The 17,222-nt window shown below is 40.6% G+C and overlaps 1 protein-coding gene across 1 annotated transcript in view; it reads right to left on the minus strand.

Annotated features, from left to right (window-relative positions):
- Window positions 1-12,907, minus strand: part of LOC311034514 (urea transporter 1) — a gene marked incomplete at both ends in the record, with an annotated part of 40,790 nt that extends 27,883 nt beyond the window's left edge. Inside the window, 4 exons of the mRNA XM_084042393.1 lie at window positions 6,523-6,712; window positions 7,357-7,485; window positions 8,327-8,516; window positions 12,778-12,907. Coding sequence (XP_083898519.1) covers window positions 6,523-6,712; window positions 7,357-7,485; window positions 8,327-8,516; window positions 12,778-12,907 — 639 coding nt within the window. The remainder of the gene's footprint in view (window positions 1-6,522; window positions 6,713-7,356; window positions 7,486-8,326; window positions 8,517-12,777) is intronic.
- Between the last annotated feature and the right edge of the window lie 4,315 nt (window positions 12,908-17,222).

The raw sequence follows: 17,222 nt of genomic DNA on the forward strand, positions 1-17,222 counted from the left end.
GTTCACTGAGAGTCGCTGCACAACGCGGTCCCGTTCCAACATGCAAGCTAGAATTAGCCGGCACCTGCCTGCTAAACACATATTATGCTCCATGCATGGCTCATGGATAATGGATGGAGTCCCACATCTCAGAATAAGGCTCTTTTTTATGACTATGAAGCTGTAACCCAGAAACTTCCATAAACCTGAAACTTCCCTGAACCTGTTTTGTTTACCTTTGCATCATAACCAGATCAGAACCCCTGAATGGGGATGGTTCTTTTTGTATTATTATTTAAAAAGCAAAAAATCTGCTATTTTTCGAAAGGGTTCATTCGCAGAGAGTTCTTTGGCACGGCCCAGTTCCAAAAATGCAAGCTAGAATTAGCCAGCACCTGCCTGCTACACATCTAAGTACACATCCATGCCCCATGCATGGAGCAGGGATAATGGATGGAGTCCCACATCTCACAGAATTCCCAGGAACCTTCGTCGGAAAGTGCACTGTCATCAGCCGGAGCAGAACGCACACTGCTAGAACTGTGTTCTAAATATATAGTTTAATACTAGGATCTTCAACAGGGGGTCCGGGACCCCCAGGAGGTCCTCAGAGTTAATACAGGGGGGTCCGCCTTTTGTGTGATAGATATATATATTTATTTATTTATTTATTTATTTATTTATTTATTTATTTATTTATTTATTTATTTATTTATATATATTTTTTTGAACCCTAGCATCCCTATTCTGAGGGGAACTTTAGCCAACAATAGCAGATCTACAAGCTTGTAGATCGGCTATTTCTTGTAGATCGGCTATTCTTGGCTATTCTTGGCAAAGAGGTATTGGTGTAAAGGGAAAAAGAGCAGACCAAGTAAAAAAAAAAGAAAGTTTAATCTGAAACACAATTTTATACAACATATATGGGGTCCCTGCTTCATCTCTCTCTCAGCTAGAGGGTCCTTGGCCAGGAAAACGTTGAAGACCCCTGGTTTGATAGTATAATCTACAGTACAAGCTCAATGCGTTGCAGCATTGTGACCTTGCATATAAGCTATGTTTTCCATTTGTCATACAATGAAGTCTATAGGGCTTAGGTGGTTAATTAACACAGGACTAGCATGATGCCTAATAAGGGGGCTGTGCTGGAATTATATAAAAAAACGGGTCATTTTTCCCTTTTTTGTATTTTTTTAGTTATTTTAGAGACAGGAAATGTAGAGAGAGGATAGGGAATGATGTTCAGTAATCCTCTGAACAGCAATCGGGAATTGAACCGGGTATACTCGCTGATCAGGGCATTACGCGCCATGTGGTATGCACTCTGAACACTTAAGGTCGCCTGTCAGAGTTCCCTACCGACCATAACTTTGATCCGTCTAACTTCATGTCCAGTAAGTTGACATAGTCATCACATCTTCATCAGTGGAACAGTAGGTTGTGATGTACTGTAGCTATTCCTGATGTTAACACATGAGCCACAGAACAGTACTGATTTTATCAGACCATAATAATATCAGTTATGGCCCCAAAAATCCAGTATTGGTGGGGCTCTAAAAAGAACACTTACACAGGATATTACTGCAAACCAGCCAACACAGTAGCAATTTCCAGGGAGCTTGATTGCCCAAACATTGGGAGAAATTCTGGTTAAATTTCAATTCAGGAGCCAAGAAGGAGACCGGGTAAACATTCAGGAGTCTCCTGCCCAAAATCAGGAGTATTGGAAGGTATTATTGTGTAACTTATGTATTAAAAGCGTTTCACTAGGCTACTGTTTAATGACATAATTAACACAATAACTAAAGGGAACTCATTATGTATATTTCCAGTATCCACTCACTCACAGTTGCCATGACATTGTATGTCATGCAACTACAATAATGATTCCACATTGTTAAAGTGATATGAGTGGTCTATTGTGTATTGCTTGTGTTGCACTGGCTCTTGTGCCATTTAATCTTCACTCCGTGTTTCATTAGGAGCTAGCTATTCATATATTACTATTATGTCTCTGCACTATTATCTTCCAGGCACACTGCTGCATATTTATTGTAGTTGGTGAATAAAGCATTTTAACATATAAAATACTGATTGATTACTTAAAAGTCTCTGAACAACAGCACGGTGATTAAAATACAGCCATTTTTCAGGCACAAAAGGCCATCTGCCAGGCAAAGATGTAAACAAGACCATCACAGCTGATGTTGAGCGATGGTTGCGGCGACAAACTCGCATCAGAGTTCAAGATAACAGCATTCAATGAATGCTCCAGAGAATCCATACTAGAACTAGTTGTTTATACCGGTTCTCAAACTTTTTTTGTGCCGACGACCCCAAATTGATAATGTGGCTGCGGACCCCCACCTTAAAATATGTTGTGGCCAGGGACCCCCAGAAGCAAAGATTTGTGTTGTTGTTCGCCTTTTTAAAAGAAAGATTTAAAGATTTGCACACATTTTCAAGATTTTTTCAAAAATAGCTGATCTATTGTAGATCTGCTACTTTTGAATAGCCAATAGCCAAAGTATAAAATATGGATAATGAGGTTAAAATGATTGCGACGCTTTAATAACCAATTTTGCTTGGGATCCCCAGGTATCCCCCAAAGACCCCTGGGGGTCCCCGGACCCCACTTTGAGAACCAATGGTTTATACAACCTGCTTTGACTAGAAAGGTGTGTGCACATCACAGATTATACATTGACATACATAGACATGTACATGTGCACGTGCTATTTTGGACTGATCTTCAAATGCTATAGCCTACACTTCTTTGCACAGGGGGGAAGTCTATGATGTAATACTTTGCAGTTGGCTGCAAACCAGTCAACTGGAGTTGTACAAACTGAGAGTTTCAGAATCGGTTCCGTGCATAACTGTAGTCCCAGGTTTTCAGAAAGTGGCATACCCGTTTCCTGCCCGGTTCATTGATTTTTCTATGGCTTGGTTTAGTTGCAGGTTTAAACCTGACACACTATTATGACCCATTCATGCATGTGTTTCCAGTTCTAATTGATACAGCACTCTATGGTGTTTAGACGAGAGCACTCTGAAATCTGAGCAGATTATTCACAGAGTTTATTTCTAACGGCACCATGAATCGCTGGAAATGTACTACTATAACTATGCTTAAGTCTAACAAGACTACTGGTGATCAGATCTTAACATTCCTGAATAACTATGCGAATGACTAATTCAAATATCAATGTCTACACATGGAATATAAAAGGGTGCAACCATCCCATAAAAATAAAAAAAAATGGTTAATTTCTTAAAGAAAGAAAAGGTCTCAATTGGGTTACTACAAGAAACTCATCTAAATGACTTAGAACAAGTTAAAGAAGGATTGGGTTGGACAGGAATTCCATGCACCCTATAATAGTAGAAGTAGAGGGGTTTCCATACTAATTCACAAGAACCTTCCACTAAATGTGGAATATTATGAGTCTGACCCAGAAGGTTGCTATGTATTTTTACATGGCTTCCTATATGGTGAAAGGATAACAATATTTAATGTATATGCAGCACCTAATGCTCCCCTGTCATTTTTCACAAATATTGCACATTTACTATATAAAATATAGCTGTCCAATAACAATTCTTGGTGGAGATTGGAACTGTATGCTTTCGTTTCCACCAGTTTTAAGCAGAACCACTGTAATCAAGGGTATGTCATCAACGGAAGGCAATGAAGCCTACACCCTACCGATAGGTAGCTCAACATTGTTTTTTACCTCGCGGCAAATTCAATCGTCAGTGGCAGTTAGGATGATGTAGACTAGAGAGCCCACCACAGCCACTAACTGGAGTTATGATGGGATGGGAGGTATTCTAATGAGTGTTGTCTCTCCTCCTGTAGGCAACCTCCGGAGATTCATTCTAAGCAGGGAAAAGGACTCATTGTTTGAAACGCCCCATTGGGGAAGATTTCCATTACAAGATTTCCATTACAACCGTGCCTGCGCTAATAGGCTCTATTCACAGCAGCCATATTATCACTTCCTTCACAGGTGTTACCAATGATACTAATGAAGGCTCTGTTCCATTTAGTCTAGCACAGTGGTTTCCACGAGCCCCATAACTCTGAGAGTGTACAAATGGAACCAAATGGACCTGTAAGGGTCCATTTGGTTCCATTTGTACACTCTCAGAGTTACACACCTGTAAGGGGCCATCTGGAAGCCCATAAGGGTCCCTGGACCCCAACTGTAGACCCACTGGTGTAACAGAGTGTTTCCAGAGGGCCAACATGCACAATACCAGCACCCTGCTGACTCTGTTTGACCAGAATGGAAGAGAGCCTTCATTAGTATCATTTGTAACACCTGTGAATGTCTTCATAATATGGCTTCTGTGAATAGAGCCTATCAGCATTGTTAGGAATGCTTGGCAACAGTTTGTGTTGGGTGTGACATCAGACCAGAGCTCTGGTCAGCCTATATAAGATGTGAAGTAGTCTTTAGACATTGAATTTGTCTGCACATGTACAAGGTGGGAATTGTATTCGTGTAGGATCTACTGTGACAGTCTGAGAGAGAGAGAGAGACAGCGAATAAATAGAAAGATAACTAGAGACGTAGAGTCTGAGGGTGAAAGAGAGTGAGAGAGAATAAGGACCTATCTTCCGGCCACAAGAGAAACTTCATCTCTGTCCACATCATTCCATGCATAGCAGCAGCCGTGACCACGAAGGAGCGGAGGTTCAAATTTCCAGCCCTGTAGTCAGCCAGAAGGGAGATGACACGGATGAACCAGAATGTTACCAGGACTTTAACCCAGCCAGGAGAAGAAAGCATGCATCTGATGACTTACACAGGAAAGACACACTCATATGTAAACAGTGTGATAAGAGTTTCCATGAGTTAAGTAATCTGAAGAAACATCTGCGTGTCCACAGTGGAGAAAAACCATACCACTGTAAACAGTGTAGCCAAAGTTTCAGCCATTTGAGTAATCTGAACAGACACATCCGTCTCCACAGTGGAGAAAAGCCTTTCCACTGTGAACAGTGTGATACGAGTTTCAATCAGTTAGGAAGACTGAAGACACACCTGCGTACCCACTCTGGAGAAAAACCCTTCCTCTGTAAACAGTGTGACAAGAGTTTCATTGAGTTAGGTTCTCTGAAGATACACCTGCGTACCCACTCTGGAGAAAAACCCTTCCTCTGTAAACAGTGTGACAAGAGTTTCATTCAGTTAGGGCATCTGAAGATACACCTGCGTAACCACTCTGGAGAAAAACCCTTCATCTGCAAACAGTGTGACAAGAGTTTCAGTGCGTTAGGTACTCTGAAGACACACCTGCGTACCCACTCTGGTGAAAAACCCTTCCACTGTAAACAGTGTAGCCAAAGTTTCAGCCATTTGAGTAATCTGAACACACACATCCGTCTCCACAGTGGAGAAAAGCCTTTCCACTGTAAACAGTGTGATATGAGTTTCAATCAGTTAGGAGGTCTGAAGGCACACCTGCGTACCCACTCTGGAGAAAAACCCTTCCTCTGTAAACAGTGTGACAAGAGTTTCATTCAGTTAGGAATTCTGAAGAGACACCTGCGTACCCACTCTGGAGAAAAAACCCTTCCTCTGTAAACAACGTTACAAGAGTTTCAGTCATTTAAATCATTGGTTTTCAAAGTGGGGTCCGGGGACCCCCAGGGGTACTTGAGGGGGTTCCAGGGGGTCCCCAGCTAAATGATGGACAGGGACCAAATGGACCCTTATGGGTCTCTAACTCTGAGAGTGTACAAATGGAACCAAATGGACCCTAATGGAACCAAATGGACCCTAACGGGTCCTTGAAATTAAAATGGTTGAAATCACTGCTAGAGAGCCGTAAAAATCTTCTATTATGGGATTCCCTGGCTTATCTTTTCAAATGGGGGTCCACGGTCTAATAAGTGTCTATTTGGGGGTCCTTGGCACGACAAAGTTTGAGAACCACTGATTTAAATAGTCTTAAGAGACACCAGACTGTCCACAATGGAGAAAACAACACTCTACTGTAAAAAGTGTGACAAGAGTTTTGGAGCTGTGGTCCTTTCTAGTGAACCGGCCCACGTTTCCACCAGTTTTAAGCAGAACCACTGTAATCAAGGGTACATCATTAAAAAAAACTCTGGCACTTGATGTGTTAATACAGTCAGACATTAAGGCTAAAAGGATAACCCCAAAAAGTCCTGGGGAGGTTTCTATTGTGTAATCAATTCATCGACATAGCATAAAAATATACACAATCATGTCAAGGACCCTCAAATGTATTTGGCGCGGACCACCATTTGAAAATATTTTGCAGCAGCCTCCATACAAGTTTTTTTTGGTTCAAAAGAATATTCAAAAATGTTCAATAACGTTTTTGAATAGCAGATCTACAAGCTCACAACGTGCCACGATGCAACGTGCTGTGAGCTTGTCGATCGGCTATTTTCAAATGGCCGATGTATATTTAAAGTGGTTAAACTGATTTTGTTTCGCTGGAGACCCCCTGGAACCCTCCGGACCCCACTTTGAAAAACGACCGGTCTATAGGCTACCTCACCTGTACTGCGTCAAGCTGGGTGGCGTTGAGTTCCACTGCCCCCGGTGGAGTGGCGAGGTGATGTGGGTAGTAGGGGTTATGTGGCCCGGTACAGAGGTGGTACAGAGTGATGACGATGTTGAAGGGATACACAGCCACCGGCAGGTCCCAGCGGTCCAACACCGGTGCCAGACCACTGAACAGAAACGTGCTGGATGGAAAGAAAGAGAGAAAGAGATGAAGAGAGAGTGTTTATTATGTAAACTATACAGTAGCTCTGGTCCATAGAGTAAGAATGAGTTTTCCTTAACGCTATGTCACTTTCGATCCGTTACTGAACAACCGCGGTAGCGCAGCAGCTGCAGCCTCTCGTCTGTAGTAAAAAATAAAAATACTCAAAATACTCAATACTCTATTCAAAAATAGCAGATATACAAGCTCATAGCGCGGCACCGAGTGCCGCACTATGAGCTTGTAGATCTGCTATTTTTTTTTGCCAGACCCAGAGGGTCGGCCTACATGAGGCTTTGTCCCTCTTTCGTCCATACATGGGCATGTCAGTTTTCTGTCCCCCTTTCGTCCATACATGGGCATAGAAGGGACCTCTGACAAGGGACACAGGCTGACACGTCATGTGAAGTCCGGCTTAGCCGTGACGTAGTGCTCTGATCTTATAAAGTACTTATTCTGGGTCTGGCAGAACCAGGTCTCCTGCTCTTGTTTAATCTTGAAAAACAAGTTTTACATTTACATTTTTTCCCAAAAACTGTTAGGATTTAGATTTTTTTTAAAGAATGGCCTCAGGTCTTAATGGGTTAGAGAACCAATGCTTTAGTGTTGTGGGCGGTCACTCACCATGCGGCGGAGCCCACGCAGGCGGGCAGCAGCAGCCACCAGTACCAGTCCCCAGCCGAGCTGAACACGCCCATCAGCAGGGACACTAGCATGCCGTTAAAACCATGGAGGCCTGCAGTCACCTCAGCACTACACACGCACACGCACACAATATTTGATTATAATTTCTATTGCAGAACATGTAACTTATAAGCAAGCAAACAAATAAAAATAAACACAAAAAAAGGATATGAATAGAACATTAAACTTGGTAAGTGGTTTGCTTGTTCATTGTATAATTACATTAAATATAAAATACACTAATATTTTATGTGTGTGTGAGCTTGAAGATCGACTATTTTAACCCAGGAAAGCATCTGTCATTTATTTAGATTTTAACCACTTTATCCATTACCATATACTTTGGCAATTATTATTTTTTAATTATGAAAATGTGTGCAAATTATTGAATATATATGTTTTAAAGCGAACATTTGCAACTCAAATCTTTGCTTCTGCGGCTTCTACTGTCTTCTAAATCCTTTTTTGAAAAACCTTGCTCAAACTTTTTCATGTCAAGGACCCCCAAAATGTATCTGGCCGTGGACCCCCATCTCAAAGTATGTTGTTCCAGGGACCCCTAGAAGCAAAGATTTGAGTTCAAAATGTTTGCTTTAAAAATACATATATATTCAAAGATTTGCAAAAAAAAATCACGATTTTTCAAAAATAGCAGATCTACAAGCTCATAGCGCGCGGCACTTGGTGCCGCGCTATGAGCTTGTATATCTACTATTTTTGAATAGCCAAAGTATAAAATAATGGTTTAAGTGGTTACAAGGATGCGTTCCCGGTTTTAATGGGTTCAAACATTGACAACAGGGACACATTGGCTGCCAAATGCCAATACGGATGTCGTCCAAAAAAGTCAAATAACGTCCGATATATCGGTCGGGCTCTTAAGTGTTATGTTATGTTTAGATGGTTCCACCTGTCTTGTCCAATGATAAGAGCTGTCAAGGTGGAGGCCAGCACGCCTACAGTTCCCAGCAGGCCCTGCCAGGGGGAAGCCCAGTAAATGGCAGCCAAGGCGAGGGCACCGCTCACTGGGTTGTTGGCTAGGATCACCCTGGCCACCCCTCGCAGGCACCACACCACCAGCTGCAGCACAAAGGGCTTGTCTGGAAAGGACAAAAGGGAGCAAAATATTGTCTCAGACCCCCATACGAGTTCATTCATACATTAGTTGCCAGTAGTGGAAAGTAATCTATATATACAATCTATATACAATTGGCAAAGTGGATGTTTGCGTGTTTGCGTGTTTGCGTGTTTGTCTGTTTGTCTGTTTGTCTGTTAGGTTTTGTGTTTGTCAGTTGCATGTTAGGTTTCGCTTTTGGTTTGCGTGTTGCAGTTAGGTTTCGCTTTCGGTTTGCATGCTGCAGTTAGGTTTCGCTTTCGTTTTGCGCGTTGCCAAATCATGTGCGAGAAACAAGCACTGGTGTTTAGCGGCCCGACCCTCTAGTTAAGTACTTTTTGTACTGTACTTAAAGGACGACTTCACCAATTTCCAACCTATATAAAATTGTTCCTCAGTATTGCTCATGATAAAATGGTGGGGGGAAAAAATCTACTCGGTCTGTGTCTCATAGGAGGGCTGTGGACACTTAAGAAACCTGCCTACCAGTGACGTCGTTAGTCAGGTTTTTTTTTTTTTTAAACAATATTTCACATTTTAGATTTGTATTAACGTAAGAACAATGGCTTCTATTATAGCATGCTAACTTTCCAGGAATAGAAAACCTGATGTCACTGGTAGATGGGTTTCTGAACTGTCCACAGCCCTCCTCTGAGACACAGAGTCAATAGACAAAAATGGTACAATATTATAATATGCATTAGTGAGGACCAATTATATGAAGATAGGTTGAAAATGGGTGAAGTCATCCTTTAAGTACAAGTTTGAGGTATTTGTAGTTGACTTGAGTATTTCCAATTTCCAATATTTTTCCTTTAAGTCCACTACATCTCAGATCCAAATATTGTACTTTTACTCCACTATGTTTATTTGAAAACTTTAGTTTTAGATTTTGATTATTATTACAAAACATACATTAACCACTTCAGCCCTATATACATTTCGGGCCATTTGAAAATAGCCGATTTACAAGCTCACAATGCGTCGCGATGTGACGCATTGTGAGCTTGTAGATCTGCTATTTTCAAAAGATTTTTATACATTTAAAAACTTGTGAAATGGGACTTTCTGCATAATGAGTGCTTTCTACTTGTGTTACTTTTAAGTACATTTTGATTTCAATACTTTTGTACTTTTACTTAAGGTAAATCTGTTGGTACTTTTTCCACCACTGATTCACATCAGTTGCACAAATAACCAAAAGGTCAATCTGAAGGTCGTTCCTCTCAAGCGGATGGCTGCCTAATGACCTTTATTGAATTTGCGCCGTTTGCCTGGCATAAAGAAAAAGGAGAAAATGTATCAGTTATAAATGGAGGGGGGGAGATTATGCGCTTTTCCATGTCTGCATGCTGAAATTAAACATTTTGATTGATCTATTTTTAACGGTCCTAACTGTTTGATCAGTGTCAAATGTGCTTCAACATCTACAGTCGTTAGATCAGAGATATATACAAATTTATGGTAATCTTTTTTTTTACAGACTTCAAACACTTGAGATGTACTTCCTCATCGCTTAAGCCCCACTTTCAAAAATGTTCGGCAATAGCAATTGTAGATCTGCTATTTTCACAGTTAAAAATAAATGAATAAATGTGTAGATATTGCTTGACACTTAGGCCTACTTTTATCTACTATAGCCTATTGCTGTGGACCTCAAAGTGGGGTCCAGAGACCCTCAGGGTTCCAAATGGACCCTTACAGGTCTGTATCTCTGAGAGCGTACAAATGGAGGGTCCATTTGGTTCTATTTGTACGCTCTCAGAGTTGTACGCTCTCAGAGTCATGGGGGAGGGGGTCCTTGAAATAAATAAATAAAAAGGTTTGAGAACCTCTGGCCTACTGAATAAATGATTTGGCTAACCAGCTGTCTCCTACCCAGTGGTGGATAGTAACTAAGTAAATTTACTTGATTCAGGTGCAGATTCACTTTATTTTCACTTAGATGCGCTGTTTAGGTAGCCTGGCATTGGCCAGACTGATAACGTGGATTCACTCTCACGTGGGAACGTGAGAGTGAATCCACGTTATCAGTTTGGCCAATGCCAGGCTACTGTTTAGGTAGGGGAGAGCCGCCACAACTGTAACGCTTCATGATTGTAACATGCAGGTTTTCTCTTGATTGGTCAATGCCATCATAACGTCATCACATCAGTATGTGACCAGTGCTGTAATGAACGTGCCCAGGAAGTAAATAGTATTTTCCTCCAGGCTAGAGAAAGTTATTGCAGAAAAACTGATTTATCTCAAAGTTAGTAAAAAAAATCAACTTAAGTATCTTTGGTCTAAAAATCTTTCCTTTAATGTTGCTGAGCTAAAATCCACATGTTTGTCTGCATGTATCTGTTCTTCAACAGTTTACATCGTTTTATTACTCTATGCACGTTAGTTCTGTTCTGTAAACAAAGCCAAAGCAGTGGAGCACAGAGCGGCCCCTTTGTAACACCCATCTGTTTAGGTGTAATGACTGTAATCAATGGTTTTTCCCATGGAATTCACTCAAACTGCCATCCGGTAAGATTTAATAAATTCCTTATGTTTGATACATTATCTTATCACATCCTTGGTATGAAAACAATGTAAAACAGTTGCTTGAAATAAATATAATTGATTTAAGCTGAAAACAATTTGTTTAATGCAGTTTTTTAGCAGTGTTACATTAGTAACTCATGCTGTTACAAATAGTCTCATATGCGCTTAAAATGTAACAACGGAACAGCGTCCACTTTAGGTTTAATAACTCACAACCTGTTTTATCAATTGAAAAACTTTAAGTGGTATATGATAGCAGACATGTGTAGGTCCTTTGCTTGAAAATATTACATAGGTAAAAAGATTGCTGATTAAAAGCAAAAACATGAAAAACGTTACAATTGTGCAGGCTTTCCCCTACATACATGTGAAAACCTTACCCTCGGAAGCTCCAATACAATAAAACGAAACACAAAACATGATAAAAAAAACAACCTAAAAACACTCAAACAATAAACACAGGGCAAGAATATCAGTCAAAGAAAGTGCATTGTGCAGAGTACAAAGAGTTATTGCACATTCACTTTTCACTGTCATTTAACAGTCCGATAGCCTGTGGGAAAAAAACGGTTCCACCCTTTTGGACTTTAGCAGGGGAAAAAGTATTTTATGGGAGTGGGTGGGGTCTTAAAGGGCAAGACCACTTTGGTAGAGGTTTGGGTTGTGTAGTTACCTTGCCATGATGTAACTCCAAAGGTGGGCAAGAAATAAAAAATAATTGTTCCATTGATTAGAAATTGATAATTCAAAATATGCTCCTCATTGACTTACATTGTACGGTAAAACTGCTCTCAAAGTCACTATTTTAGCACAAAAACGAACGCAAACAAAGTTGATTCAGACAATATAGAACATCACCAAACCCAGTACTGTTTTTGTTTTTTTATAAAAATGTCAACTTCCTGTTGATTTTGCCATTTTTAATAAGTAGAAAACCCAGACTGGATCGGCGGATCCGGATCCAGAAATCCAAATAGTAAAATCAACAGGAAGTTGACATTTTTATTAAAAGAACAAACAGTACTGGGTTTGGTGATGTTCTATATTGTCTGAATCAGCTATGTTTGGGTTCTTTTATGTGCTAAAAGAGTGACTTTGAGAGCAGTTTTACCGTACAATGTAAGTCAATGAGGAGCATATTTTGAATTATCAATTTCAAATCAATGGAGCAATTATGTTTTATTTCTTGCCCACCTTTGGAGTTACATCATGGCAAGGTAACTACACAACCCAAACCTCTACCAAAGTGTTCTTACCCCTTAAGTACTGTACTTAAGTAAAAATTGGAGGTATTTTTACTTTACTGGAGTATTTCCCATTTCCAATACTTTTCTACTCCACTGCACCTTAGAGGCAAATATTGTACTTTTATTCCACTACAATTATATGAAAACTTTCCTGTAATTACTAGTTACTTTGCAGATTTGCATTATTATTACAAAACATAAATTAACTACTCCAGCCCCTATGTATACTTTGGCTATTTGAAAATAGCAGATCTACAAGCTCACAGAAGTCGGAACTTGTAGATCTGCTATTTTCAAACATATTTGTATACATTTTGAAAATGTGTGAAATGAGGCATTCTGCATAATGAGTACTTTTCGTTTTTTTGGTACTTTAAGTACATGTTGTAACAGATAATTTCGACATTGCGGTATTGATACTTTTTACCTAAGTAAAACTATAGCTACTTTTTCCATCACTGCTCCTACCTTCCATGTACTGGTCCAGGTGTGTCATGTCTCCGCTCCAGTACAGCAGACCGCTAGCAACACGCTGATGGAGTCTGGCGCCGCTCCTGCCAGCCGGCTGCTTGCCCTCCTCTTTGGTGTCCATCCACATAACCGCGACTTATGGAATATCTACTGCACAGTAGCTTGTAGATCTGCTATTTCCGGCAAGTGACACAGTCGGGCGACAGAGTATAAGTGAGGTGATACTCACGCCAATATGTCCTTATATACCACAGCAACCAATGCAAAATGCTAATTAGATCTGATCACTTAAGTTGCGAATCACAATGTGGATATTTAATCCAATCCGATGACTTGCTAATCACTATGTAGGATATTTAATCCAATCCGATGACTTGCTGATCACTATGTGGATAGTTAATCCAATCCGATCACTTGCTAATCACTATGTGGGATATTTAATCCAATCCGATCACTTGCTAATCACTATGTATATAGTCAATCCAATCACTGTTACAAGTAAAAGTCCGGAATAAAAAAAAATGGACTTGCGTCAAAGTGCAAAAGTATTGGCATCAAAATAGACTTAAAGTTCCAAAAGTAAAATAACTCATTATGCAAAATGCATACAAATCTTGAAAACAGCAGATCTATGGAAGCTGGGTAGTTCAGTCCAAAAGATCAGATCTGAGACACAAAATGGATTTACTTGCAGTTCGCAGCAAAAGCCCTTTGGTGACCTTGTCTTCAAACCACAGCAGTGTGGATGGATCCGTGAAGTCTGGACGTATTCGTCTTCTCTCTCGCTCCTCTCTCACCCCGGGATAACTTATAAACTGACGGAACGTATTCATTCAGCCTCTGACTATACTCCCGGCAGACTTTGGATCAAAGTCCTGCTGCTCTTCTTGGGCCCCCCGGCTCCTTTCTGTTGTTGCACAATTATTGCTCCAACCGTCTCGTCTGTCTCTCCGCTCTTCTCCCAGTATGATCTCTTTAGCCATTGTTTATCCACTCAAGCTACTCATCTACCTTTTATTGCAGAGCGTGCATGCGTGCGTTGGTGTGTGTGTCTGTGTGTGCGCGTTTGTGTGCAGTGGTAGAAGTACTCAGATATTTGACTTAAGTAAAAGTAGCAATACCACAATATAAAAACACTCTGTTACAAGTAAAAGGCCTGTGCTCAAAATGTTACTTGAGTAAAAGCACAAACGTATTGGCATCAAAATATACTTATACCAAAAGTAAAAGTACTAATGTCTGAAAATCAGACCTAGAGCAGATCTACAAGCTCACAACACTTGTGAGCTTGAGCTTGTAGATCTATTTTCAAATAGCCTATGTATAAAATAGGGCTAAAGTGGTTAATGTATGTTTTATAATATAGTAATTTATATCTGCAAAGTGGTTTTCAAATGATTGTAGTGGAGTAAAAAGTACAATATTTGCCTCTGAGATGTAGTGGAGTAGAAGTAAAAGTATTGCTAATTGGAAATACTCTAGTAAAGTGAAAAGTAACTCGAAATTGTACTTAAGTACATGTACTTAGTTACTTTCCACCACTGTGTGTGTGTGTGTGTGTGTGTGTGTGTGTGTGTGTGTGTGTGTGTGTGTGTGTGTGTGTGTGTGTGTGTGTGTGTGTGTGTGTGTGTGTGTGTGTGTGTGTGTGTGTGTGTGTGTGTGTGTGTGTGTGTGTGTGTGTGTGTGTGTGTGTGTGGACCAAAGAATCCCCACGGATAACGAGACCAAAACGTTGACCTAATGGGGCCATTTCCAGGTCCCCTGCCTGTATGGCTGTCATTTTAATTTTCACAATGTGCACAGCATTCATGTTGGGGTCAGTGTGAGGATGAGGTATTTAGGGATTAGCATTAGAGGTTGGGGGTTCACTTTTAGAATGAGGTGTAGGGCAGTGGTTCTCAAAGTGGGGTACGGGGACCCCAAGGGATCCTTGAGGGGGTTCCAGGGCGACGTCCGTCCCTCACAAGGAATTTGAGAAATGGACATTGTGAGGATTTTCCCATACAGGCTTATTTTTAGGAAAAGATTGGGTTCAGGGTTAGGGTTAGGATTCGGCATTCAGAGGTTAGGTTTATATGGGTTATGGTTGGAGTTAAATGCCTGATTTATGCTGAGTTGTACGGCAGTGACATAAACAGGAAAATACCTTTTCGGCTACTTTCAGCAATTTGCAATAGGCTCTATGCACAGCACATTGGGAATGATTTGGGCCCCTTCCTTACTTCCTTCACAGGTGTTACCAATGATAAGGCTCTGTTCCATTTAGTGTGGCATAGTGGTTGTCTTATTTTCAAGGACCCCAAATTACACACCCACCATAAGGGGCCATTTGGGAACCAAAATGGAGTGTTTCTAGTGAGCCAACATGCACGCTATCAGCACCCTGACCAGAATGGAACAGAGCTTTCATTAGTAGCCTATCATTGGTAACACCTGTGAAGGAAGTAAGAAGAGGCCCAATTTCTTTCCAATATGGCTGCTGTGCATAGAGCCTATTCCATCCTAAAATCCCGATGTCCACACAAGTATAGTAATTCAAACGTGTGTGTGTGTGTGTGTGTGTGTGTGTGTGTGTGTGTGTGTGTGTGTGTGTGTGTGTGTGTGTGTGTGTGTGTGTGTGTGTGTGTGTGTGTGTGTGTGTGTGCGTGCGTGCGTGCGCGCTGTGTGTGTTTGCCTTGCGCCATTAAGTGGACACTGTGTTATCTGGAGTTTATTCAACAGGTGTGCTCACTAACCTCACTGTTATTGCTGGATGACCGCTTATCTGACTGGAAGGAGACGATGAGACAACATAGGGGAGTTATATGACTCTCATGACCTGGCCTGGCATGGCCAGACTAGTACATTCCTGGAAGTGTGGACGGAAATTCTTTTGTGTTTGCTCTTGTGAGATTTGATATTTATTTCACCTTAATTGTACTGAGATTTATACTTGTTTAATAGTGTTATAGTATCACTGAAGAATTAGGATACTTGACCTTACAAGTCATTATAAAAAGCTATATCATCTGTTAAATAAGATAATGATAGAATAATAAGTGTTTTTTTTTCTTTTGTTAATTCACCACTAAGCTTGATTTATACAATTTTACGATGGTGTCGCTCTGCAAAAATAGATTATAGATCTATAATCTCGCAACCTGTCACAATTTGACGCTTTGTGAGCTTGTATATCTGCTATTTGCGGCGAGCAACACCATAGTACGAGAGTATATAAGTATTACTCTCGCCTGTACGCGTATGTCATTAGCAACCAATGCAGATAGGTCAATGATGTCTGAACACACAAATCTGAACACTTTGTATATAACAATGTGCACGGTCAGACCTAAAGATCAGATGTGAGATACAAGTGCGATTTGGCTGCTGTCTGAGAAAAGCCCTAGTGACCTTGACTTCAAATCGTTCACAGGGGAAGAGCAGTGATGGAAGAAGTACTCAATTTGTTTTGGTTATTTGTGCAACTAACAGTGGTGTAAAAAAGTACTCAAAGTAAAAGTATCAATACCACAATGTAGAAATACTCTGTTACAGGTCAAAGTCCTGTATTCAAAATGTACTTGAGTAAAAGTACAAAAGTATTGGCATCAAAATGTACTTAAAGTACCAAAAGTAAAAGTACTCATTATGCAAAATGTCCCTTTTCAAGTTTTCAAAACTTTTGATAGCAGATCTAAAAGCTCACAACGCGTCGCAAAAAATATGATGTCATTATAAAGCTTGTAGATCGTCTATTTTCAAATAGCCAAAGTATACATACTGTAGGGCTGAAGTGGTTAATGTATGTTTCGTAATAATAATCCAAATCTACAGCAACTACAGTTTTCTAATACTTGTAGTGGAGTAAAAGTAGGCCTACAATATTTGCCTCTGAGGTGTACTGGAGCAGAAGTAAAAGTACTGAAAATTGGAAATACTCCAGTAAAGTAAAACTCAAAACGGTACTTGAGTACCGTAAATGTACTTGGTTACTTTACACCACAGGGGAAGAGCAGTAACAACACCTTGTCAGAAAGCATCACGGTGCTGTTTCTGAGAATATCTCCCAGTCCATTTCAGCTCATGCAGCTGGGAGTGCAGCCGAGTGTTTGTGCAGGTGGAGATGGCTGTGCAGTCCAACCACGCTGACGGTTCAGACTCTCATAGGCCAGGGGTCTTCAACAGGGGGTCCTCAGAGCTACTATAGGGGGTCCGCCAAATCTTTGTGTGATAGGATTTAGTTTTTTTGCATTAACCACTTGAACCCTAGAATTCCTTTTCTGAGGGGACCATTAGCCGAAAATAGCAGATCTACAAGCTCTCAACGCCTCGCGCTGCGAGGCGTTGAGAGCTTGTAGATCGGCTATTTTTGGCAAAGAGGCTATAGGTGTAGAGGGAAAAAATAGCAGACTAAGTAAAAAAAAAAACTTTTATCTGAAACACAATTTTATACAATATAGAGT

Source organism: Gymnoscopelus microlampas (assembly GCF_963454915.1).
Source record: "Gymnoscopelus microlampas genome assembly, chromosome: 19".
NCBI classification, from domain to species: Eukaryota; Metazoa; Chordata; class Actinopteri; order Myctophiformes; family Myctophidae; genus Gymnoscopelus; species Gymnoscopelus microlampas.